We start from the raw sequence: 26,816 nt of genomic DNA, 5'->3' as shown, positions 1-26,816 counted from the left end.
AACACACGTTGGTAGGTGGATTGGAGACTCAAAAGTTTATGTGAGTGTGTGAGGGAATGTGTGAGTGTGTGTGTTGCCCTGTGAAGGACTGGCGCCCCCTCCAGGGTGTATTCCTGCCTTGCGCCCAATGATTCCAGGTAGGCTCTGGACTCAGCACGACTCTGTTGGCATTGAAGTTGACATGCCATGATTAGGAGTTTCCTTTAGACATCATGGCAAAACAATGCATCGTCTCTTAAATGCAGGTCATCGAAACAAAAGGAAAACCTCTGCAGGAAGTGCATACAAATAATGTATCACAATTGTGTAATGTATTCTGCTTTGTTTTTGTTTGCATTTGGTGACGTTCTTGTCGTGCACAACATTCAGTTATTCATATTTTCTTGGCATTCAATGACATTGAATCAAACATACAGAGTTTGATTTTCTGCCCTGTGTGTTCTGGTTCTGTTCCACACTGTTGGAGATGTTGTGGAAAGGACCGGGTCACTGCAATCTAGGGTCAGCTGCTGTTGGCTCTGAGTGGGGGATTAAAGCTGCCTTTGCGGAATGATGGAATGGTATGATGGCATGCTGGATTTCATGGGGGATCAGTCTCTGTGCCACATAACCCTCAGCCCCGTCTCCTGCTTAACGAAGGATCAGGATGCTAGATGGATGTGCAGTTGGCAAACATGTGCCTGACTGTCCACATGCAGCGTACACTTACTTGCTTGGACCACAGATTGATTGGACATAATGTAGGTCCTTGTGGGACACCACCCTGCGAGATATCTGATGCTGGCAGAAAATACTGAAATTATTATTATTATTATAATAATATATATATAATTGTTTTATTATTGGGCGGCACGGTGGTGCAGCAGGTAGTGTCTCGGTCACAGCTCCAGGGACCTGGAGGTTGTGGGTTGGAGTCCCACTCCGGGTGACTGTCTGTGAGTAGTGTGGTGTGTTCTCCCTGTGTCTGCGTGGGTTTCCTCAGGGTGATTGTCTGTGAGGAGCGTGGTGTGTTATCCTTGTGTCTGCGTGGGTTTCCTCCGGGTGACTGTCTGTGAGGAGCGTGGTGTGTTCTCCCTGTGTCTGCGTGGGTTTCCTCTGGGTGACTGTCTGTGAGGAGTGTGGTGTGTTCTCTCTGTGTCTGCGTGGGTTTCCTGTAGGTGACTGTCTGTGAGGAGTGTGGTGTGTTCTCCCTGTGTCTGCGTGGGATTCCTCCGGGTAACTGTCTGTGAGGAGTGTGGTGTGTTGATTCCAGGGTTACAGATAATGAATGAATGTTTTGTTATTATAGATGACATCATGCCGTGTTAATACTTTTTATATTAATATAATAATTAGTGCAAATATTCATGCTCATCCATAGGTAAACAGACTGCATAATTTGTCCTCGTCCATAGTTTGTTGTGCAGAAGTGCTGATCAGTCCCATTTGTTAAAATGCTGGCTCAATAGAGAGACAGAAAAGAGCTGCCCGCTGTGGTCAGTCATCTGACTTCACTGTTAATGATCCCATTCCTCTCTGAAGAGGTGTCATATTCAGATTCCAGCCTCACTTCATACAGCCAGGAAAACTTTGAACTACGGTGGACCCACCATGGCATAACAGTGCCTTTAAAGTTATGTGGACAAAGCGGATTCCGCAGATTGCATAGCTATCTGGAATTCTGTGGACTCACGGTGGCATACCGAGAAGTTTTCACCTCACGTAACAAAATACTAACTTTCACATTTGCTCTGAAATCTATCCTCACAGTCTTACACCTTTCCTGCTTTGACCCACACTTGTAATGTGTAACCTCTTGGCTTTGTAGCTGACACGATTAGCTGATGTCAGTTGTGACAAACTGAGGACTGTCTATTGTTAATGTGTTGTTTAACATTAAAGCACTAGCAACTCATGTAATGAATGCAAACGTTCCAACAGGAGGCAACAAGATATGTGTGGGACCTCAGTCTCACTGAGGTTTTAGGAGACTGTAGTGTGTTGTATCCACTTATTATGGCAAAAACTACATAGTTTGACTGGAGGGGGGTCTTTTGACCTACGTGCAGAATAACCAACAACAGACCATTGTTGGGGCTTCAAGAAAAACAGACCTCCAGCAAAGTGAAAAGGCAGAGTCCTGCACTTCACAAAACATTTTCAATCCATCAACTGTATTCCTCCCAATTTGTCACCATCTCGACATTCACTAGAGCTCTATTTTTGCCTGAGGCTGATCCTACTTCTCTATTTTGTTGCTCCAGAAACGATATTGTAATACATTTTAAATGATGGGTTCAGCTAAACGAGATCCACAGAATGCACAGCAGCTGGATTAGTTGCTTACCCAGAAAATAGTCAATAAGATAATCAGTTAAAAAAATAGCTGTTTGTTCCAGCCCTTCTCATATCTGTGTATACAGATGCTGCTTAGTATTGTTGTCAGTTGCAGGCAGGTCACTGAAAGGTCAGAGCTGTAGGAAGAAAAACCATCCCACACTCTTCGCAGTTTTCTCTGGACCAACTCCCCTGTTAAAGTTATTTTCTGTGTTTTTATATATTTGTTGCAGGCTCCACCCACCTGGGTGACCCTCACGGCCCTTCCAGCCCTGGCTCTCCCTCGTCCTCTCCCCACTCTCCTGGAGGAGGGCTGTGCAGTGGCAGCTCAGAGCTTACATTGAACGGAGGCTGCTCCGGAGCCTTCTGCAGCTCTGTCGGAGGTGAGTGTGAGCTTTTGAAGGCCTTTGACCTATTGATCATAGACTGTTCTCTGATTTATTGATTTATGCCCTTGACATTTATCACAGCGTCACAGATACCCAAGCATTCCAAAGAGGCCATACACTCCTCACATTCTTTAGACGGTTCACTCCGTAAGACCTATAAGACCTATAATGTGCTTTTTATCTCAGTATGGTCCAATTTCAAATACAAAAAGAGACACTCATTTCAGTTTTGCTTAGCTACTGTATGTATAATTATGTTCCGTTTTGTGGTTCTTTTTTGCTGTAAGATACAGAACCAGACACATGCCCTAATTGTGTGCTGTTTTGGCCACATAGTGCATAGTGACAGTGAGGAGTGCGGTGTGTTCTCCCTGTGTCTGCGTGGGTTTCCTCCGGGTGACTGTCTGTGAGGAGTGTGGTGTGTTCTCCCTGTGTCTGCGTGGGTTTCCTCCGGGTGACTGTCTGTGAGGAGTGTGGTGTGTTCTCTCTGTGTCTGCGTGGGTTTCCTCCGGGTGACTGTCTGTGAGGAGTGTGGTGTGTTCTCCCTGTGTCCGCATGGGTTTCCTCCGGGTGACTGTCTGTGAGGAGTGTGGTGTGTTCTCCCTGTGTCTGCGTGGGTTTCCTCCGGGTGACTGTCTGTGAGGAGTGTGGTGTGTTCTCTCTGTGTCTGCGTGGGTTTCCTCCGGGTGACTGTCTGTGAGGAGTGTGGTGTGTTCTCCCTGTGTCCGCATGGGTTTCCTCCGGGTGACTGTCTGTGAGGAGTGTGGTGTGTTCTCCCTGTGTCCGCGTGGGTTTCCTCCGGGTGACTGTCTGTGAGGAGTGTGGTGTGTTCTCTCTGTGTCTGCGTGGGTTTCCTCCGGGTGACTGTCTGTGAGGAGTGTGGTGTGTTCTCCCTGTGTCTGCGTGGGTTTCCTCCGGGTGACTGTCTGTGAGGAGTGTGGTGTGTTCTCTCTGTGTCTGCGTGGGTTTCCTCTGGGTGACTGTCTGTGAGGAGTGTGGTGTGTTCTCCCTGTGTCTGCGTGGGTTTCCTCCAGGTGGTGTGGTGTATTTCCGCCTTGCGCCCAGTGATTTCGGGTAGGCTCCAGACCCACCACGACCCTGAACTGGACAAGCACTTACAGACAATGAGTGAATGAATGAATGAATAGTTCATTTTATTGATAGCTTTTCTTGACAATCATAGCCAATTCCAATATCTATGGAATTAACAGAAGTGTCCTGTTGGTTTTAATGTGTAAAAGTGTTAAGTAAAACACTATTCTTTTGGTTATTTGGTTTAGACAAATAACTTCTCCTCTTTTTTTTCGCATATCCCCTGTTCATTCACCCTTTTCTTCTGTCTTCAAAGGAACAACCCAGAGTTCACCCATCAACCTCCCCAAATCCCCCACCTTCCCCTCATCCTCCAGCTCATGGCCAGACGAGTGCTCCATCTGCTATGAGAATGCAGTGGACACGGTCATCTACGCCTGCGGTCACATGTGTCTCTGCTACACCTGCGGCCTGCGCCTCAAGAAGATGGCCAACGCCTGCTGCCCGATCTGTAGGAGAGCCATTAAAGACATCATAAAGACTTACCGGAGCACATAGGAGTCACACCCCTCTTGGCTAAATTACGGAGTCCCATAAGGGCCATAACACAACTAGAGACCCTCACACATGGAGAAGGAGGCGTTGCACTTCAGGGACTTCTTCTCTGATACTTCATGGGTTTGCGGTTCCCATGGCGATGACTTTTGAACCTTAAACCTCGAAGGCTCAGGCATCCATCCGCAAAAAAGAAAAAAAAAAAGGTCTCTAGCGTTTCATGCGCCAGCCTTGGTCGCTATGGTAACCGGCGGTATTGCTACTCAGGATAGGAGGCTGAGATTCTGACTAAAGCTTTCCACACATAAGGAAAAGGAAAAAGAAATCATGTAAATAACCTCAATCAGTTCAGGAAGCTTCAGACAATGCTCAGGAGACGTCACACTCTAAAGTCTCCAGTTTTGTTTCCCCTCTATTTGAGCCATATGAGACTCTGCGAGTCTTGTCCACTTGCCTAAGCGCAAAGATCTCTTTAGCTGGAAGCTGTATTTAATGTAGATGACAGATTTTGCTTCAACCTGTTGTCTGTCCTTAAAACTAAGACGCGTTCCATCAGACGACAAGTTTCAGGGTCACAATTTTTGTCTGTGTACAGCTGAGACCGAGTAAAAGGAAAGAAAAAAAAAATACAGATGTGTAGAGTATGTCCTAGCCTCGTGATAACCTCATGCTAGTGCTTACGCTGCTTCCCCGGATAGCTCGCTATTGCTACACGCTCTGAAGTCAGTATTGCCCTATTGAGTTTTAGCTGGTGCAAGGACCTTCAAAGACTGATGACAGTGCGATGTTGTGTTGAGTGTGTAATCTGAAGCCTCAGTTGTCGCGTGTGGAGTCGGTGTTGTGCTGGAAAAAAGCTTCAAAGTCCAACAAAATCTGGTGAGTAACGTGTAATTTGACGCTGTGTCTGAAAAAAACAAAAAAAAAACCAGCAGCTGAATAGTCAATCAAAAAAGTGCAGGCTTTAATTAAACACATCCATATGCAAGGAATGGAAGACAAATGATCCACTCTGAGCTTTCAAATGTAATCTGCGTTCAGTCCAAGTCAGGACACTGTAATCAGAGCTGCATTCACTGAAAACTCTGTCAGTTTTGCCACTCAAGTGTTCAAAACAGCTCCTCGAAGCACCACCGCACATGCCATTGCCATGGAGACCAGAATCTTGGGCGAAAGAACATAGCCTTGAGGCCTTAAACAATGAAAGGATCATTTGTTGTGAGAGGCTATTTGATTTGCTCAGTTAATCCATATTTCACCAAGTACCCTCCTTATTCAAGGCCAAATGTGGCGTGTTGCGGGATAATAGCTACTCAAGGGCAGTGGGGAAAACAACGATGAAGAAATGTGACTTACCGTGAGGAGAGAGAAAGAAAAAGGTCTTGTTTTTTTCCTGCTAATCACCCTCAAAAAATAACCGTAGAAGTCAGAAATACACTGACTCACTTGAGCGCAGTCTTTAAATAGGAGATGACCTATGAATTCCGTTGCGGCGTCCGGACACAGGCCAAAGGGAAGAATCTCAGCAAGTCGTATTGCCTTAAGAACACAGACAGAAACGGAATGGTTTTAGCCATAGACGTGACAGTCTGAGAAAGTGCTGAATCGATGTGATTAGACTAGAATAACTCTGTAATTAAAGCGTGATCAGCATCTGTCTGAATATTGTTTAAAAAAGCGTATGGTGTCCATTACAAGAGTAAACCCACAGATCCTCCCACTTAAATTCAGCTCTTCAGAGGGAGTTAGCAGCTCAGCTCACGTGCAAAACACATCCAAGACTCGACAGAGATTTCAGATCTCACGAGTGATCATAAATGTGATCATATTTTGAAACTGAGATTTATGTTAGTTACTTCTTCTCTTTCACTTCCAGTTGCTTAAAAACTGCACTCTTGCTTTCCCTCCGCGATGGTGACGAGGACGAGGCGCCCTCGCCGTGTTTGATTCAGCCGTGGGGGTACGGTTCCACTGCAGTTTCACCTCAAGCGTGCAAAGAAAAAGAAGCGTAATCATGGGTAATCATTTTGTACTCGTTGTTGCAAAACTTGCATCGTGTGATGACGTTTTTGGAAAACGGTATCCCCCGGGGCTAGTTTGGCATTGAGCTCTGGGTCACTGCAGTTCTCTGGCTGTAGCTGAACTGCACTCTTAGAGAGTAGCTGATCTGCTTGTGTGAATCGTTCGTAACAACTGGGGCTCAACAATCTGCTGCTGCTAAAGCATTAGCCAGCTGTTTTTCAGGCAATGCTTAAAATTTGTGCGTTGTACATCACTCTTGTATTTTATGGCTGCTTTCGCTAGAAAACCCTACAGTCTGGACAGTTATTTTTATTAGTTTTTGTATATACATTAGAAAGGTGGACGTCCTCTTTGTGTACTCTAGACTCTAGTGAAAATTCAGCTGATGTTTTTCTGGTGATAATTAGGTTGAAAGAGTGGAAAGCCCAGCTCTTCTTCTGCTCTAATGACAACGTGTTCATGACAGCAACGCTATATTTTCCGCTGTGTGCTGTCGCTTTGACGGGGTCTTTCACTTCTGAATGTTAATTTATATTAACCGGTTACAACCTGAACTTCTCGAATACCAGTATCCAAGGTGTTTCTTTAAAGCTGATCATCATGATTGTATCTGTGCTGTGCTCCTCTCTGGGTTACACCGCGATGTATTTCTTGAAAAACAAAAGCAGAAGATGGCTATCTTGTACCTGCGAGCCTGTACTGTGCAGTGTGTCTAAATGGAGCTTTGCAGTAACAATCACAAATACGTTTCCTTCGGGGTACAAGATAAGCACAAGCGTATGATGATGTACAATCTTTTTAGTTTCAGGTTTGCTTTTGTAATTTCCTTCTCAGTACCCTGCCTTGTTTTAAGAAGCCTGTTAGAGCTTGTGGGTGATGTCTCTATGACCTGATTAGCTTAGCTATCAGCAGTGCCGTCGTGTCTAAAAGCGTAAAGCTTGAAGCAATAGAGTAGAATTCAAGGCGACACATTGAAAGAGTTCTCGGAAAGGGATGAAAAACCGCTCGCGTATAACTTGAAAACTCGTGTTTTTTTCCGAAAACGTTCTGTGGAACTCACGTCGTTGTCGTCTCCCCTCTTGGCTAAGAGGTCTTGTGCACAGTGTTCAGGCCATGTTTATGTCGTTAAGTCACTTTATTAAGCCTTTGATTGTACGTTTCTATAAGCCCTTATCCCAGGGATCAGAGAGCTGACGTCTTCGTGCTGACGTCTGACCAAATTATTAATTCATTTTGGACAAACCCTGATGATCCTGTTCCAAAACCAAACTATTTATGATAGATTTAATAAAAGTAAATGTAAAATAGGATTATTTATTTTGCATTGTCCCGTGCCCTGTATAATACTGAACTTTACAGTTGTCCAAAGCTGAGCGATTGTGTAGAATCTAGTTTTTCTTACAAACAGTGGGACAGCTACAATTACTGAGGACCTACGTAAGGACACAGTCCTAACACTCTGCAGCTGGCTTCACTTCTGATTGTCGTCGACCCTGTAATGTACTTTATTTATGTAGTGTATGATGTGTTGACTCTGTAAACTCTATGGTACAGATAATCACCTTCTAGCGTTCATTTTATTGGACCTTTTTAAAGTTGTTAGGAAGCAGCCATATTAGCGTTTTGGCCTTTTACCCATTGCTGTTGAATACGGTGATTTTTTTAAGATTAAAGAAAGCCTGATTAACTTGGAGTTTATTGTCAGTAATCAACTCATTTTAGCATTCATTAACACAACGCTTTATCCAGGCGTTCCCCCATGCAGTGTATCACCTGTGTTCTGTTCACTCAGTCCCCATTGGTGAACAATGGGACCAAACAGATGGGTCACATGGCTTTAATTACCTATGATTCAATAAATCAGTCAATAAATCAATCAATCAATCCATCAGTGTTTCAGCCATTAGAGCAGTTTTATTGGCGTGAATATGAGTTTCTCCCTCATGGAAATGTCCATTGTGTTTATCTCTGAGCTAATTTCGAAGTCAGTGACAGGTTTGTAATCATTGTTGAGTGTGAATCATCATATGATTGTGTCAATAAACTTTCCAAATGTGTTTCAGCTACGATGGGTTTCTCTCTGGTTCTTTCACTTTCAGCTCACTGTAACTCTTCCCCAGTAAACATTTAGCTGTTGATTCAACGTTGAAATATCGTAATGACTGCCGTCTAATCAACGTTCTCTTAAGGTTGAAAATGAAAGTTGAAAAGACGTCCAAACACAGACATTGAAAAGACGACTATTAGACGTATTTTGGACGTCCATTGACGTTATTAATTGGTCCCGAAATAAATTACTTGTATAAAACGCATTTTGGACGTCCACTGACGTTATCGATTGGTCACCACTTAACTAACTTATTAAGATGAATTTTGGACGTCCATTGACGTTTAAAATATGTCCTTGATGGACAGACTACTTTTAGACCTATTTTGAACGTCCGGGGACGTTCCTTGTTTACTGGGTCTACTCTAAGTTGGGCAGTGTAGTGTAATAAAGCAGTGTGATCTAGGATCTAGTTTTAAACCCCACACGACGTAATAAACCCCAGTGGACTCACGGATCTCTCCAAACTGATCCGTAATCATTGTTGTCCTTCTAAAACACCGGGGCTCTGAGCGCTGACCTCAATGAGTGCTTAAAGGCCAAGTGTAACTGGAGTCAGTGATATATGACCAAAGGGGGACCCCATTAACTCTGAGGGCTCTTCACTGTCATTCTACCTTTCAGATATGTCTTTGATGTTTGAAAAAAAACCAACAACATGAAACTCTGGTTTAAAGAGAAGCTCCACTGGCCTCATGTGTAAGCGAAGATGCCTCTGAGCTCTGGCCTGTGTGGACTAAACTCAGCTTATCCTCAGCCACATGGTTATGGTTGCACTGCCCCCTTGTGGATATGTGCAGTAGATACACTTTCTCTACACAACAGCCTGTCAGAGCTGTGTGAGCCTAGAGCCTGTGCCCACCCAGTGTTCTGGTTATAACTGAACAGAGTGAGTCTTCTGCTACACAATTACTGCCGTGCACTGCACACCAAAATGCATGAAGATACATCACACACGAGCCACATTCTCCTTCTGTAAACATGAGATCACTGAAGCATTGTAACAAGCTGCTGTCTTCAGCGAGAAAATGCACAGCTAATAAATCATCCAGAGGAGTTTGACTGCTCCTTTTCTTATATTTCTCTTTCAAGTTTTCTACGGTAAACTACTGTCTCTTTCTTCTCCATCACGCCTTCAGTTCCATACTTCACAACGGCCCATATTTTATAAACGGAGACACAGGATCCAGTCGGAGGTGGCAACGTTAACGTCCACAGGTTTGTCACTGCATCGACTGCCTGCTCCTTGAAACGCAGAAAAATCCATAACAAAGATGAAAGAACAAGAACGATACATTTTATTGTGTTTTTCTTTTTAGGGCAATGCAAGATACAATGTAAACATGAACAAGATACAAAAAAAAAATGATAGAACAAATCATTGCTGAAAAAAAAAGTAAAGCTGTAGACCACCTGGTTTCCAAAGAAATGCATTTTAAAAATGTTTTGTATTTTATTTGATTTTATTTTTAGGCTTTGTGCTCCAGAGCTCTGCATAGGATGGTGTTAATGCAATGCTTTTTTCCCCCCCATCAATGTCCTCCTTCAAAGTTCTGCCGCCTAAAAACGTATAACCAAAACCCAACTTGTTCTTCTACATCTCTGAAAAGTGGAGTTGGCAAAACCACTTTTTGGTTCGTGGGAGCGCGGTGAGGAAGCAAAAGATGATTTGCATTTGAGGAGCAGAGTAAAAAGAGCTTTAGCACCACTGTTGTTTCCACTGCTGCGTTTCTGAAACATTCTGGAATTCCAAGGCTGAATTTCTGTGGAAATGTGACTGACGAAAAGCGTCTGAAAGCCCCTGACTAGGCCTAGTCTAGGAGTCGGTTGGACGGTCGTGTCCTGATGTCAGTGAAAGGCTGAGAGGGGACGGGGATGAAGTGCCGACCGTTAGACGCCAGTGGATTGTTTGCAGCTGACCTTTTTTTTTTTTTTTTAATTATTATTACTTACCACCCAGAGCTCGGCCGCTTTCAAGGGAGCTGTTCTACTGCGGCGGCTGTTAATTAATACGAGAGAATCCGTAATTACAGCAGCGTCAAGCAGAGACAGAGCTACTAACAGCCAGACATTAGAGAGACTCAGCGGGTTGATGAAGGAGAACAGAAGAATCCCAGCAGCAGCTCGCTAGCACCCTGTCGCTTCCACATCCAGCTCCATCACATCTCCCAAATCCTCCTCCTCCCTCAGAATCAAACCTGAACTCGACTACAAACCTGCCATAATTCCTTAAAACAAACAAATAAATAAATAAAAAAATAAACACAGACACTGCATCTCACCAAACCACCTACAGTTAACCTTCTCTACTTCGACCTCCTCGCCAAGGACTCGGCTCCGCTATCTACACACCACGGAGCTGGAACCCGTTCCAGACCTGACGTGACGAGCCCTGAGACTTTATTTACATTCACACCTTTTATTTCTCTTCAGCAGAGACAGTGTGCATTAACCAACATCAATCTCAATGTGGCACAGTTAGCCAATGTTTTTCTGAGCTGTGGAGGCTAAGTGGATGTAGATGAGGAATGTAACACCACAACAAATCAATCCAAAGGATTCCAAACTGTATGAATCCAAAGGGTTGGAAACCTGATGCTTCTGTGTGGTTTTAAAAACACACCATGGCCCCAATCCACCGATTCTGTTCGGCGAAGAACACAAATGATCACAGCTCTGTAGACAACACTAGCCCTCACTAAGAGCCCTGACACAGCCGCATTCTGTGCATGGCTCATGTCTGCAGGCCTCTACAGGATTGATATTTGCAGTTAGTCATTTAAATTCAGGATGCGGTCCCCCGAAGAGCTGTAATTAATTGACTGGTTTTGCTAATGTGATTTCACAGTAGCCCTCCATAGCTGCATTGCCCCGAACTTCTCCGTCTTAATGAAGGGTGCAGAGCAGAATACCAAAAGTCCCCGTGCACCAGGCGTTATGATCGAGCCACGGAGGAGAGTAAACGCTTCGTTTTCAGAAACGGTTTTGAGTATCGTTTCAGCTAAAGCCACAGACGAGCCATCATCGAGTCTCCGTTCAGTTACCAGCCGTTCTCTCCGAGAGCCTGAACACAGCTAATCATCTATTACCTCCCTGCAGCTTTCCCTTTCACACCTGTCACATCTGGCCTTCAGGGCCGCGCTTCACACGAATCCATCAGAACCAGTCCATTACAACTGTCCGGCCGGATCTGGTGTCACGCAACCGAGTCCTGACCGACCCTCTCCACACATTAATAACACCCTCCGTCTATCAACTTTCTCTACCATCCAACCTTCTCTACACACAGACACACACACACACACACATTCACACACCGTCCTCTTCCCCTCACAATCTGTTCCTCTCTTTCTGAAACCGGTGCCGTAAAGAGCACTGTTCAGAAGTACGGATGCCAACTGTTATCGCCAAAAAGGATCTGAACGTCCCGCCTGAGGCACACAATGGACAAAAGGCAAACATTCAGCTTGTTCTAACAGTGGCTAGCGAGCTGGAATTCCTCTCTGGTAAAGTCGAGGAACATGCCAGAAAACAAAAGCCTCCGCTATTAGATCAGGGGGGAAAAAAACACTCAAGAGTTCAGCATTAAAAGAAGAAAAGTACAGCCTGCAGGAGGAAAGGAGTCTGAGCTTCTGTTTGAGATTCTCCAGCTGACGCTTCGCCGTGCCTCAAGGACAGAGTCCATTTGTTCCAGTGAAGAATGAGAAGAAAAGAGTGTGTAAGTGAGTGAGTGAGAGAGAGAAGGAAAGACAGAAATCTACAGGACGACGAGTGACCGCAGATAGCGGCGTTGCATCAGTTCTGTTTCACTCGGCTGACGTTTCAAATAGAGAAGGCTCGGCGCTGTCATGAGTGGCTTCCCGTGTAAGAACAAGAACCTCTGAAAGATAAAAACACTTCTCTGTGAAAATTCCTTTTTCACTTCAAAACCAAGTATAATGATAATTTAAAAAAGAAATGTCTGAAAGTGAAAGAGTGGGTTCCCCACTTCTCCACAGCGTTGCTTTAACTGAAATATACTCACGGCGGCCGAGCCAAGGGCATCCGCTCGTTCAAACAATTCAAACAGGCTTAGATTTAGAGGAGGCTTTGAACACTTCAAGGTTTGTTTCTTGTTAAAAACAGGAGTGATTATTAAAAGTAAACCAACTGGAGTTTGATGGTTTCTGATTTTTCCTTCTCTTCTGAGACACAGTCTTGGCAACAAAATCCGTTTCGATGACCAACAGAAACAGATCACTTGGCAAACAAACTGACACAAGCACATTTCTGAGGCCCTGTTGAATTATAAAGGTGCGGTGAAGAAGCTACGCCTCCACCACTAACGAACGAACAGAAGCTAGAGAAGCGTTTGAGAACGTAAACACGGGAGTCAGTCAGTCGTGAGGAGTGAAATATCAGACGTTTGGCAGTGGAGGAGAAGTCCAACATTTCACTAGGAAAGCAACATCGTGACAGCATTATGACAGATCATTAGATGCGGTCACTATGACTGTTGCCACGGTAATATGACAGTGGAAATCATGCGGAGGAAGTCACAGGTCTGTGCTAGGTTTGCATGTGCGTATGTGTGAATACGGCAAGGATTAGGATTCCACATGTCGACGTGATCATGACGTAAACAAAACAGAAGCTCAAATAACGAGAAGGCAGATGAACGTGAATTCAAATTTGAACTGATCTGATAAGAGATTAAAAAGGAAGGATAAAAAAAAAACTCTCTGACCCTCTCAACTCTGTAGATCCCTATTATTCTATTGCACTCTTCCTCGTAACAATTTGTGTCACACAATAGTGACACACACTGGGATAAAGAAAACAATGCATCACAATATTTTTTGCTGGCAAAAAAAAAACAGTTAAAGGAAAGGACAGAATGTAAAGGCTAGGTGATACACAAGTACATTATATGACAGAAAGGCCTAGGGTGACGTAATATTCCCTCGTGAACTGCAGATGAAATCAAAATGAAAGCTAGTAAATTGTAAGTGGAAGTTACTCGACAAAAAGCAATGTCCATTGAAAGTGTAGGAGTGAGTCGACACATTTCTATAACGCCTTCGTCAAAGGGTCGGGGACAGGAAGTAGACTTTTATTTTGAATGTTCACTTTCCAAATTAAAAGTATTCGGATGTCAGCCAATAATGGAAGACGGCGCCTGATCATATTTTTTTACCTTGATTGTTTTTTCCTCCAAATATTTTCTATGATAGTCTAGTGATCAAGGAATGAAGAAGAAAGCAAATCTGGCGTCATAGAAGGTGCAATAATGAGAGAGGAAGTGTCCAAAGTTGCTAAAGGTGCAGCAATCAGCCTTGGGGTAAATAAAACATAAAAAAATAAGGGAAAAGTGAGAAATATTGTCAGAAAAAAAAGTTAATTCTACAGGACACTAAATGTTTAGCTGCATTTGTGTTGGAAAACGTTCAGAGTCTACGTGCTCCTTAACTTGTAAAAATCAGTTGGCATCAGATCAGTTCTTATTATTATTGTTTGACAACATCAGAATAGAACAGTAGCCAATCTGTGTGACTAGAGGGCGCCACTGAAGAGCATCTTACTGCAATCACCAACAGTGGCAAGCACTAAGAAAAACAAAGGAGCAGAGGTAACGAATAATTTGTTCTTTTCTAAAAAATTAAATAATTATAAATACAAAAAAAAAAAAAAAAAACAATTTCAATAAATAATGTGCTGATGAAGTACACTGCATCTTTAAAGCGGTGCATTTTTGCTTTCGGAGAAAACACAAATGCATCAACTCACAACAAATGATCCACTCCGTTCATCATTATTGTCCATGTGCGATCACACAACAACAGAAACAAACAAAAATATCTACTGCTTAATACATTATAACTGCAATCTAGCAGGTACTTTAATTTGTTTAATACTATAATACTGTCCAGCAGAAAAAAAAACAAAAAACAAAAAAATAAAACAAATACGGTTAGTGTTTAACTCGACTAAGAGTTCACACTCACACTGTTCATTAGAAAAATATTTCAGCAGTCTTGAACATCAGCCTTTTGACATGGATCATAACCATATTGTTGTAAAACTGGATCTGTTCAAAGAGGGAGAACGGGAATCGAGAAATAATCCAAATAATAAATCAGGAAACGTTAACATTTAAGATCGCCGTTCCTAAATGTAAACCATTACCTTTAAGATCTACAAATGGAAATTCCGTTAATTCTCTATTTACCCAAAATATCCTAGAAATACGAAAATTAAACCACGTGCTTTTTAATTTCAACCTTGAATTCAATACTGCCCAGCAATATTGTAACGTGTCGAAATCAACCTTGCATATCAATGTGCTTTTCTTTGGGCATCTAAAAAAATCAAGTGCTTCCAGATATAGTAATTAAATATCTATTTTGCTCAGTTCTGAAACCTCGTTTGGATTTCCTGAACACACCGTGTTTCTCTGTACCCACAAAATAAATACTAAACTAAAAACGAAAACAAACTAGCAAATGTATTGGCGTCTGCTTTGGTTTGATCACATTTTGGGCTCATTGCTATGTAACTAATTCCCTGGGATTGATTGGCGAATATTAAGCCACACTGTCCAGTACTGAATTTTTCCAAAAATATATAGCACAACTAGAGCAGCATCACATACAACGTCCTGTCCTCTGAGAGTTAAACTTTGATTTTGGATTAAGACTGAAAAACAGGACTGCTTGCACTTTGTAAACTAAACCTTGCTTGGGTTTGACACCCAGAAATGAGGTGGATAAAAACAAGCCCTGAACTCCAACTGTAGTATAGTGTCCAATTCTCCATCAATGTAAATGACATGTAATTGCACCACATCGTATCCCTTAGTGAATCGGTGGTGGTCTTTTAATCGAGTTGGTTGAGCCACGTCTAGAGAAATAGAAGTGGAGAACATTAAAAAAAAACAACTGAAGCCAATTGTCACACCCTCGTCAGAGACACTGCATGGTATGAGAGCTCACACCACGGAAGAATCTCAGAGAGGGACTTGGTTTTCCAGGCTGATAAAGGATTGCAGGGATGTCACAAGAAAGCAGAAATACATCTCTAAGGAAGACATGAAAATGCACAAAATACAAAAACAAAAAAAGGAACAAAAGTAAAAAAGAAAAAACTAGAATCACACGTGTTGAATCTTTACCTGCACTCGATGGTAAACACCATTTGTTTTTTGTGAATCTGATGTCTTACATTCTCTTGTTTTTGAGTGCTTTAAAAGGTTTCATTCGTTTTTCTATACTTTTCATTGCTCTATCTCTCTCCCTCTCTCTGTCTGTATAAGGTTGTAGACAAATAAATTTTGGTAATTTTTGCGCTCATAGGCCTATGGCACCGAGTTGAATTTTGGTACGGATACTGATTTACTAGAGTTCAAATGATACCTATTAACATTCAGTCAACAATGGACAAAGGCACCCATTTGGCATAAAATTTCGGGCTGGAATTTCTTTCAACATTTGCCCGAATCAATTTGTTATTCATGTAAAACGCTTTCTGAAAGGCTAAGACCATGCTTAAGACACTGGGATGGCCAACCCCTGATTTTGCCCAATGACATATTCTTATTAGCGTTCTCCACACCCACATCTCTGATAGTCTTTAGAGTCTTGTGTACTTTTTTAGTAAACCAGTACTAAATTGTTTCATTTTTCATATTGATATAAAAAGGTCCTCCTCATAGAGTTTGATAACAAATGTACATTTAAGGAACAAGTAAGTGACATTCTTTGTGGGGCTATTTCTTCCTTTCCAGATAGTTGGATGGTACCCAGCCTTTTCGTCCTTGAAGGCCATCTAGAACCTGGCAGTACCACCATCCATTCGGGTTCTTTTCTAGAACCTCTAGACTGGTACCTTCAGGGAAGCCCATTGTTTCCTCATCTCCACGATAATCTGCAATGGATACATAGACTTCTCGCAGGTTGTTGTGGATGAGATGCGTCTTATCAATGGGTTTGGGCTTCACCGAAGATACAGGGATCCCGTTTCTCTGGGCAATCAAGGGGCTGGAGCTTCCGGCTGGTGCAGCGGTGGTGGTTCCAGACCTCAAGCGCACATCAGTTACCGGCTGTGGTCGGACGGCAGTGAAGGAGGAATTGCGGCGCACACCGCCACTAGACCTCACGTGATCGCCAGCACCTAGCGATTCGTTACGCCTCAGTGACCCTGTGTACATATTGGAATCCTTCACCGGCTGCGGTGGAGACACAAAAACAGACTGCGGTCGCACTGCCGCCTGGCGGATGCCGTTCCTCATCCGAACGCCTGAACCGTTGAGCTGGGGAGATGGCTTACCAAAACCCCCTGGTGGCTTTGAGGGGATAGGTGGGCTGGGATTATTGACTCTTCGTACATTCTGCTGGTTGAGGTTGTTCAGAGCCTGCACACGCTGCTCATTCTTTTCCAGGCTATTGGACTTGCTGGCATTGCTCAACTCTGCCAAATGTCCATCAAGGGTATCTGGGACAACTATGTCAGAAGGTTGTCTAATGGGTTCCAGGTAAAATGTAGGTGCCCAACCTTCATCTACACCACAGCGAACATACCACCAGCCACTGTCCTGCTTCTCCAGTACCTCCACTTCCACACCGGCTGGGAAGCTGATTTCGGAGTCCTGTGCCCGTTCATAGGCATCAGTGGTTCGATACAGGGAAACCTCAAAGTCAGAGTCACCTCTGCTGCCCTTAGAATAGATGCTTGAGAGGTCTGAATTGCTTCGAGAAGACACCGAATCTTCTGAGGACACCACTGAGGCTGTCTCAGAGTCTTCTCCACCGCGTGCCGCACGGACTATCGCATGCCGACCTGCGCCTGTTGGACGCAACTGGCGCCGCAAGCTAGTGATATCCATCCTTTCTGGACTCTGTGGTTCAGACTTACTCAGAAGGGGCTTTGGTCGAACTACTGGTTTAGGCCGGGTTGAAGGACTCTGACCAATCCGGATTTCTACATCTTTGCGCATGACGGGCTCTCTCTTGGGATTGCGGCCTGTTTCATCCGAAGAAAGCCTAGGGCTTGTCTTCTCAGGACGGTTCAATGAGTGACTCCTGTACAGATCTGGTGTGTCCCTGAGAGACTTTCCTCCTCCAGAAGAGGACCCAAGGGGCTTGCGGCCCAAGGTGCGGCTCCTTGGGGAGTCCGAATCACCGCCACCGTATTCCCGACTGGAGGGAAAGTCATCAGATGAGAATCTGAAGCCATCGTTCTCATAAATGGCCTCCTCCTTGGTTTTGTTTTCTGAAGGAGGCAATAAGTCCTCATTCCTGAACGGGGAGCTCTTCACAAGCAGAAGTGGTGAGGCTTTGCCTGTAGCCTGAGCAATTCTTTCAGCAGCAGCTTTACTGCTTTTGATCTGCACAGGACGAGGTTCCTTTTTTATAAGTGTTTCCTTTTTGATGCTCATGTCCTTCTTCATACTCGTCTCCCTCTTTATACTAGTGTCTTTCTTCATACTTGTGTCCAAATCTAAGTCGCAGCCAATGGCAGGAATGTCGTACTCTGGCTCCTCGTAAACAGGTCTGTTGGGGGATTCTGGAGCCTTGGAGGTGCAACCACTTGAGAAGGGTGTTTCTTCAGAGTCTTGCTTTTTGACCGGTGGTGCCGGAGGTGGAACTTTGGGCCGAGTGAGTGTGCTAGTTCTCCTATTCAGGTTTGGCTTCTTGCGCTTGTCAATATAGGAACAAGGTGCCCAACCCTCCATGTCCCCAATCTGGACATACCACCAACCGCCAGAAGTCTTCTCTATCACCTGCAGACCACATCACAAATGTGAGTAAAACTCATTCTCATGTCATTTCTTTATTACTACATCAAAAAAATGCCTCAGAAATGGCTTGAAAACAGACCTACGTCCCCCTATTAAGGTTCATTTTTCTAGCTGTGGACAGAATGCTTAACATCGTGTGCCACACTAGGGACCTATAACATAATTTTATTTCTTTTTTACCATATTTTGCAATGAAAAATTCTTACATCAGCCTTTTGTCCTCCACGGAAGCTGATGCCATCTGAGATGCAGGACTGAAACTCTGCGATGGTGTAGTACTCTGCTTCCACAGTAGGGGGCTCTGGAGGCTTGGGCAACTGGAATCCCTGTAGTTGCATCAAACGATGGTTTATATAATGGCTGTACAGTTGGAAATTACAAAATCCATCTGTTCCTCTGTGCTCTTACCAGATTTGCCTCTCTTCTAGGGGGAGGCTTCTGTCTGAGGTTTGGAGATCCTATAAAATGAAGGAAAACAATCTTTATTAAATGTCTACCACAAACAACAACGTTACAACAGTTAGTAAACAATGCACACTCTATGATCGTCAAGCAAGTGCACACTCAAGAACGTTTGAAAGAATGGGTTTTGATCCAGTACACAGGCAGATGTAGCTGACATGAACAACAACACTCATTACCAGACCTAGTGATTACTTTCTTGAAGACAAACCACACAATGTTATTTCACAATTTTTACATGTCACTCCTACACCAATAAAAAGACTTGCTTACCAATGGCTTCAAAGCCTAGTTAAAAGACAACAGAAGCATATGTTTACACTCTGCCACAGTTCAAAGGGATCATCCTCAATAAGACTATGTGTAGTTGACTAATGCTAAATTACAATTCGGCAAAGAAATAATGTTGAAACACACGAAACAGGAAATCTTAACGCACATCTATGGCGACTATTGTTGTTCTTACCGATTTCCACTCGATGGGGAGCCACTCTTGCTACAGCGGGAGACCCTGGCTCTGCCTTTGGCTTACTGTCCTGTAAAATGGCACTGGGTCCACACCCTGAGCCGGCTGCTGCCGCGGTGCTGGCTGTCATGGCCTGTTCTGCTTCAGCGGAACATGGGATGGGAAGACTGATCTCGCTCTTGGAGATGTGGCGCTCCGGAGTGGTGGGCTCTCCATCCGTCTGCACATCCTTCTCGCTCACAGCTTTCTTGTTGAGCAGGTTGCTGATCTCCATTATGTTGCCGATGATCTCCACTGGCCCAGTGAGGGTTTTCTTTCTTGGGGACAGGTCGTCTTTCAGCTTCTTCAGGTATGAGGCTGGGGCCCAGCCCTCCTTTCCCAGGTACCTATAATGCATATGAAATTTCAAAAGAGTTTTATTGAAGTAAATCATATAAGCATCTATCTATCAGTTGATGCCTGGAATGAAAACACGCATTGATAAAAACCTAAGAAATATTGCAAGTGAAGTCTGAAACAAGATCAAAGCCATGACTGAGATATACTCAGTTATTGACTCTTACTGACTACCATCAAAGAATGTGGCCCCCAACAGAAGCATTATAAATTATGAAAATATGCCAACCCAGCGTTTACGCTGATGCAATAACACAAATTCCTGCCAATACCAGTCACACCTATTTCCTTTCTGGGTTCACTCTTGCTCTGACCACTAGAGGTCAGTACTCACTCAAGTTCGCATTGGTTATTTTCTTCTGAAGGAGAATCCGTTTCTCCTGAATAACATCCTAAAATTAAAAGTCTTAATTCAAATATTAAAACTGGCCTTGGATCAACTAACGGTAACATCCAGCAATACTTATATGGGCCAATTTTTTTAAATGTTTATGTTTATGTAAAAAAACAGCCAGCTCCAGGGCAGTTTTTAGGGGAACAACTGAGTGTCAGTGGAACTTAAAGCACAACACCATGTGATACTCATTCTCTCTTTAGCCCTGAGAACAACTTTACCCACAGAGAGCGAGAGAGAGAGAGAGAAGAAAACTAAGAAGTCAGGAGGCTTTTCTCTCTCATAAAACATAATTCCTCTTTTAACAAGAGAGCTACAGAGCTGCTGCTAGAGCAATTGATAAATGCCTGCACGCAGCACCGCTCTATAGTTCATCAAAGATGTTAAAGAGAGAACTTCTCCCGTTACTTATCTCCTTATAAGTGTTCTCAGTTACTCTGCTTCTCAAAATTTTGCTTGTTATAAGGGCTGCCTGTATTTTGTTACAAATATAGCACTCAGGAAGCAGTTCTCTGATGCAGCATCTACATACAAGTGAAGAAAAAACAACAGCAGCAATAGCAAACCTGTTTACCTGATATACCACCATCCTTCCAAGTTTTTCTGAATGACCTCCACGGTTACTCCTTTATCAAACCCAATCTCATCCTTTCCCTGACTGGTATAGGGCTGTACAGTGACATATTTCTCCTCTGAGGAAAAGACAGAAATTGAGAGAGAGAGAGAGAGAGAGAGAGTGAGAGAGCTATAAAAAATATGAAACAAACAACCTGAATACAGAAACAGCTATAAAACACTATTACTTCTACAGAATACGTACTAATATTAAATGTTGTTTCAATTTGTGGCCTTTTTTTATTCTTGTGCCAACAATACCATCTTGAAGTGAACTAAAAAAAAATAATAATAAATAATATCCATAATTTTTACATTTTCCTACACTTACAAGTAAATTAGTTGTAACATGTGGCCATCAAAATCCATAAACCTAATCCCACTTTTTTCTCTTCTACAGTGACATGAAGTGTGGTAAAAACCACACAACTCACAATGATCCCTTTAACAGCAAATCCTCCACAGCCACAGTCGCAAGAATAAACACTGTCCCACAAGCTGTTTATAACAGACAATATTAATGTGATGAAATAAGTCTAGGCAGTACGTGGCTGGTCTTCTGAAGGGTCTCCATGAACCACCTAACCACAAGCATACACTTAAAACTGCACCATCTAATATTCCAGTTCTGAATCCAGCTACTGGACAAAAAAAAAGTCAAATTTTGAAATAATAATTATTATTTTTTAAAAGATTTTAATGATACAGTAATTATTCATATAGGAAAAGAGTGCATTGGTTTCTAGGCAATCAGCACGTCAAAAGTGAATGAATCAAAATTGAGAAGTTCAAACCTGGCACCCAGGCTCTTCTCCGTTCACTCCCACACACACAGCTCGAAGAAACTGTGTTAAAAACCAAAGGGTAGTAAAAATGCTTCAAAACCTTTTTTTTTTTTTTTTTTCCAACCGTTAGTTTTATTTTGATGGAGGGACCGTTCCAGTTGGCAGAAAAAGCTCGGCCAGTTCAGAACACTTTAACTTTGCATGCACTTGTGATGGGGTGTGCCAGCAGGAAAAAACACATAAGCAGAGTGTACTCCCTCTGAGTCTGGGTGTCTCTGCCTGCCGTCTATGAACCAACAAAGCTGAGGTTAGAGAGGAGCGGGCGAGAGAGAGGAAGAGACGGGGCAATAAAAAGTTATGAAGCAATAATACGCTTCTGTCACACTACTAATCAGGAATTTGAGAAGAAAGTAATATATAATTAACATTAGAAGAAATTAATATATGATTATATAATTAATATATACCAAATGTGGCCACAGTCTACACGTCCTAAACCTCTTATTATCCACATTGTTGAAGTGCTATTGCCATGAAAACTCGAAAATAAGCAAGTATTTTACCTTATGTTACAGTTTAAAACACCTGACAATGTCATTGCCTTGTTTGATTATATATTACAAGAGGATATGTTTAAGAAAACTAAAACTAAAGCATGCACACACACACACACTTTCCAAATGGGCTGTTGCCCTAGATTCACACTTTCCACTGTGACTTTCCAATGGCAACAGAGTGAGAGAGAGAGAGAGAGAAAGAGAGAGAGAGAGGGAGGGAGTGAGAGAGAGAGAGAAAGAGAGTGTCAGTGAGAGAGAGAGAGAGAGAGAGAGAGAGACGGAGAGACGGAGAGAGAGAGAGAGAGAGACCATGTACATTCAAAACTTATACACTGCATCCTTCCATTAGAGCTAGCTGACACACAGTCAAACAAACAAACAGAGCGTCAAAACTTTAATAAAAAGCACAGCACAGCTTTATTCTGCTAACACTTTTCCAAAGCAGCTGAAAGATAAACTGTAAACTAGTCAGCACTGGCAGACTCAGGCATACGTTAACAGTCCATCCTGCCACAATTCATCTTCTTCTGCATCCAAGCACTGCACAGTTCTGAGTATTAGCTGTTAATATGCTAACACACTTCCACAGCAGTCACAAGGCAAAAGACTGCAGTCACTCGCCGTAGCTAATCCTAGCTACAGCAAGTTTATATGACTCAGTAAAGAACAGCATGTTGCTATGGTGACCATTCCAGGTTATGTCCAAACCAAACGATTTCTCCCTGTAGGTCCTAACTGAATCTAGTCTGAAACCAGGTTTGTGGCTAGAGGCTGTCTGGCTATTCCATCTTCAAAGGCTTCTCAAAGTTCAGACTCCTCTATGAATCAATTCATCCCACACCCAACCTCACCCTAAGTTCTCCTGCAACATCCACATCTGGATACAATGTTAGATGGAGCCCATATTGAGTAGTAGCTGTTTTTTCTATTTAAAGAACTAGAAAAGAAAAAGAAACCCTCAGAAGATTCAGAGTGTTTGGCTTTAGCTAACCGCCAAACATTTTCATGTGGCATTATTTCAGATTCACAGGTGAATTTACAGTTTCTTGGAAAAGCTGTCTGACAAAACTGGCAGGAAAGACTGAAAGAGAAATGCTGGAAGAAGTATGAAGATGTTAGTCTCTAACACCTACCACAAATTCGCTAGTAGCCACTGTTACGAGACTGGACAAAGCTCACAGAAATGTTGGTAAAAATCCAATTGAGTTTAATGAATTTAGGATTTAACTGTAGACAATATATCAGTACGTTTTAGTTTAAAAAAGAGAGCAATCATGCAGTTGTTTCAAACTGAAAATAGCAATAAGGTTTCAAGCAAGTTAGCATTAGCTAACTGCTGCTGCAAAAAAAAAAAAAAAAAAAAAAAAAAAAAAAAAAAAAAAACAGAATATGGTATACAATATAGAAGTTTACTGCAATGAAGCATCCTACAGGATGATACATTTTCACATTTCATCTATTGCCAATTTTTCAAAATGGAAAAAGAGGAAAGAATACCAAAAAAGAGACCAATCATCTTTAGCACATTACCCCTTAAAAATACTTAGCTCTGAACATTCTGTTTCAAACAAAGACTTAAAATTATTTCATTATCTGTAACCCTTATCCAGTTCAGGGTCGCGGTGGGTCCAGAGCCTACATGGAATCATTGAGCGCAAAAGTAGGAATACACCCTGGAGGGGGCGCCAGTCCTTCACAGGGCAACACAGATACACACACATTCACTTCTACGGACTCTTTTGAGTCTCCAATCCACTTACCAATGTGTGTTTTTGGACTGTGGGAGGAAACCGAAGCACCAGGAGGAAACCCACGCGGACACAGGGAGAACACACCACACTCCTCACAAACAGTCACCCAGAGGAAACCCAGGGAGACACAGGGAGAACACACCACACTCCTCACAGACAGTCACCCGGAGGAAACCCACGCAGACACAGGGAGAACACACCACACTCCTCACAGACAGTCACCCGGAGGAAACCCACGCAGACACAGAGAGAACACACCACACTCCTCACAGACAGTCACCCGGAGCGGGAATCCAACCCTCAATCTCCAGGGCCCTGGAGCTGTGTGACTGCGACTCCTACCTGCTGCGCCACCGTGCCGCCCAAGACCAATAATATCAAATCTAATTCCATATCAATAACTAAATGGTTATTGATCTATAGTTCCGTGCCCTTCAGAATATTAGTCTTAAAACCCTGTAATATTAAATGCCCCATTGCTCCAACCCAAATGTAAGATTCATACACACAGTAATACATTTCATACTCTTATTCTGAAAGACAAAGCTATCTGTCTACACCCTTTTCTAACTGCTAATTAATCCATTAGTGAAGTGGGGAGTGATTAATAACAGTTTCACGGTGAGATGAGACCACCCAGAATGCAAAGGGTCAGAGGCGTTGTTGGCTTGTGAGGGACGGTTTAAATTAGGAGTGTTTACGGTCCAGGAGGGTGTGTATGTATGCATGTGTATATATGTGAGTGCTTGTTTGTCTGTGTGTGTGTGTGTGTGAGAGAAAGAGGTTAAGACAGTTAAGATCTCCTGAACAGATATAGCTCCAACAGACTCTACAGATTCCCCTGAATAAAATGAATGGTAAGGACAGTAATCTATGCACATTTTCCGCACTATCCCAAATGTAGCCGATCAGTTCTAATCATTGGTATCCACAGTTTTCTTCTTTTGTTTTGGCCTGAGGCAGTGAAGAAATAGTAGAAGCTTATAAATCAAATATTGACAAATATGTCCATGGTATATACCACTGTAAGCATGGGTAAAACTGACCTGCCTTTACTGATTCAACAAATTCAATTTTTTTCCTGAAATATTACATAATGGTGGTATAAGGGTGTTCTCTGAAGTATTTACAGTTTTTATTATTTATTTGATGATTCACCCATAGACTTTGCATGAGGCCAATGGTTCACATCATCTTCATATTTACAGTTTCAAATAAAAGCAATAAATAAAAACTATCCCTTATGTGAAGTATGGAGTTGACAAGTACAACAAGCCCATAATTCCATAGTATCACTTTAATGCAAACACACACACTCCAACAGCAAGAGCCCAATCACACACGTGAGCATACCTGCGTGTACATATCCCATGCATCCATGCATGAGTGAGTGTGTGTGTGCGTGCGTGAGAGTGTGCTGGTTCACCTCGACTCTGCTGGCGGTTGACTATGCCCCCTAGTGTCCACCTCCGGTCCAGTCTCTTCAGGTGGGCCTTGCGCCGCTTAGTAACTAACACGGATGAATGGGGGGGAAAGGCAGGGAAGCAGAGAGAGAACAGAAAAGGAAGACAAAACGACAAACTCAACATGATCAACTGAAGAAGAAAACCGGCATTAGTAACATGACATTATTATTACACAAAGGAAAAGAAGAGTGATGAGCGGCGTGTTAAAGATGTGGGTTTCTGCTCGGTTAGCATCCTCGCGGCTGAGGCTCCAGTGACAAAACGAATGGGAGGTTAATGAAGTTAACTGTGTTATGACATCTATAGAATCACCCTGAAGTGTGGTACAGTACCGTGCTGAACATAGACCTTTCTCAGGTAGTGTTCAGTTCACAGGACCTTTGACCTGTTCCGTATAGTTTGTGCATACGATGGCAATTTGCGGATCCATGCGAAGGGCCATGCTTCCAAAGAACTGCCCTTTGTCTGTAAAGAAATGACTACTAATATAGAGACTGTATAATCCTATACACACAAAGAGTTAATGAGAACTCTGGTTCCAACCTCATACTAAATCCTCTTTCCACAATTGGTGGCTGTCCACTGAGGTTTAGGAGGGAAACCCAGTCCAGGAAACTGCAGTTTAATGCAATAAGCTTGTTTACAATCTAAACGATGAAAATTACTGAAAGCTGTTTTGTTCTTTACCGTCAAGGCATGGTACAAGTGCCCAATCAAACTAGTTTTGATACAACTGGAGCTACTAATTCACTGTCTTAATGTCTTCACAGTGGAAAATCAATGAACAAACAGCTTCAAGAATGTGATGCAATGACCTGGCGCAGGAAGATCAAGTGAAATTCCAAGCCATCACCACTCCTCTCATAAGAAATACTGTAACTGCTCCACTCATTCTCCAACTCTAGTATGTCAAGTTGGAAGGCAATAGGGAAAATGTAGTTTAATGGGCAAAACAGACATTTGTTGGCAGTAATCATACACAGGCAAACACTACACTTAGGTCAGGCCTTCCACTGCCTGTGTGTGAGTGTGTTCAGCAGGGCCTAAATAGGCTTTTTTCTGCTTACATGTTCATAATCCGAAAAGATTTTTCTGGAGACTGAGAGAGGAGAACAACAACAGCTGTTTGCTAAATGCAGATAAAGCCTTGTTTTTAATATCTGTCATTTGTATAACCTATGCACTCCAGTCAGCTTCCAGTTTGCAGTAAAACAAAGCTCCAGCTCTTGCCCTAAAATGGAATATTAGCTATTGTCCGCCACATAATGGTTTTCAGTTTGTATCTAAAAGTACATAAATGTCCCATTGTTCCTAGGTATCATAGAGGAACACTTATGGGAAAAACGTGTAGTTCATTAAGTTTGTGGCATTCCGGTTTTGCCTCATTGTGACCAAAAAACTCAACTATTTCTGAGGTTGTGCTGTGTTCAGTTTTCTAAATACGGTAGGGTTTTACAAGTTGTGTAGTGTGTCCTAGTGACCTTCAGTTGCAACTGTTTAGTGAGTGCAAATGTCACTAGGAAAATGGAAGGTGCACAAAAGTAACATGGTGTGTTAAAAGACTCCTCAGGGTCATACAACAGCATGTTGTGGTAAAGTTCAGTCTGTCTATTTCCATGCTGAAAGAGACACAGCAGTCATAGCAGCTGTAGTGTGTGTGTGTGTGTGTGTGTGCATTTTGGCATTTTTGCATGCCATGGCACAGCTGCACAACCCATTACACTAAGAAAA

The 26,816-nt window shown here is 42.8% G+C and overlaps 2 protein-coding genes across 5 annotated transcripts in view; one reads left to right on the top strand and one right to left on the bottom strand.

The window, feature by feature from the left end:
- neurl1aa (neuralized E3 ubiquitin protein ligase 1Aa) overlaps positions 1 to 8,644 on the top strand; it is a 54,266-nt gene extending 45,622 nt beyond the window's left edge. Inside the window, exons 5-7 of one of the 2 annotated variants that reach the window (XR_010800516.1) lie at positions 2,550 to 2,699; positions 4,054 to 5,168; positions 6,166 to 8,644. Coding sequence is in view for 1 of the 2 variants with exons in the window: in XM_066662275.1 (XP_066518372.1) it covers positions 2,550 to 2,699; positions 4,054 to 4,295 (392 nt within the window). In the remaining variant the exon portion in view is untranslated. Of the gene's footprint in view, positions 1 to 2,549; positions 2,700 to 4,053 lie in introns of both variants that reach the window. The other variant, XM_066662275.1, reaches the window with a different exon arrangement.
- A 1,066-nt stretch (positions 8,645 to 9,710) lies between these two features.
- The window catches only part of sh3pxd2aa (SH3 and PX domains 2Aa), a 124,910-nt gene continuing 107,804 nt past the window's right edge, over positions 9,711 to 26,816 (bottom strand). For 2 of the 3 annotated variants that reach the window (XM_066661357.1, XM_066661358.1), the window contains 6 exons: positions 25,046 to 25,129; positions 20,486 to 20,603; positions 19,122 to 19,507; positions 18,602 to 18,651; positions 18,400 to 18,519; positions 9,711 to 18,175 (listed from right to left, as the gene is read on the bottom strand). In XM_066661357.1, the coding sequence (XP_066517454.1) occupies positions 16,163 to 18,175; positions 18,400 to 18,519; positions 18,602 to 18,651; positions 19,122 to 19,507; positions 20,486 to 20,603; positions 25,046 to 25,129 (2,771 nt within the window). In that variant the 3' untranslated portion in view covers positions 9,711 to 16,162. The remainder of the gene's footprint in view (positions 18,176 to 18,399; positions 18,520 to 18,601; positions 18,652 to 19,121; positions 19,508 to 20,485; positions 20,604 to 25,045; positions 25,130 to 26,816) is intronic. The other variant, XM_066661359.1, reaches the window with a different exon arrangement.

This window comes from Hoplias malabaricus, chromosome 2 (assembly GCF_029633855.1).
Source record: "Hoplias malabaricus isolate fHopMal1 chromosome 2, fHopMal1.hap1, whole genome shotgun sequence".
Lineage (NCBI taxonomy): Eukaryota > Metazoa > Chordata > Actinopteri > Characiformes > Erythrinidae > Hoplias > Hoplias malabaricus.
Note: the sequence above shows the minus strand (reverse complement) of the source record. Positions and strands in the feature narration are given on the sequence as shown.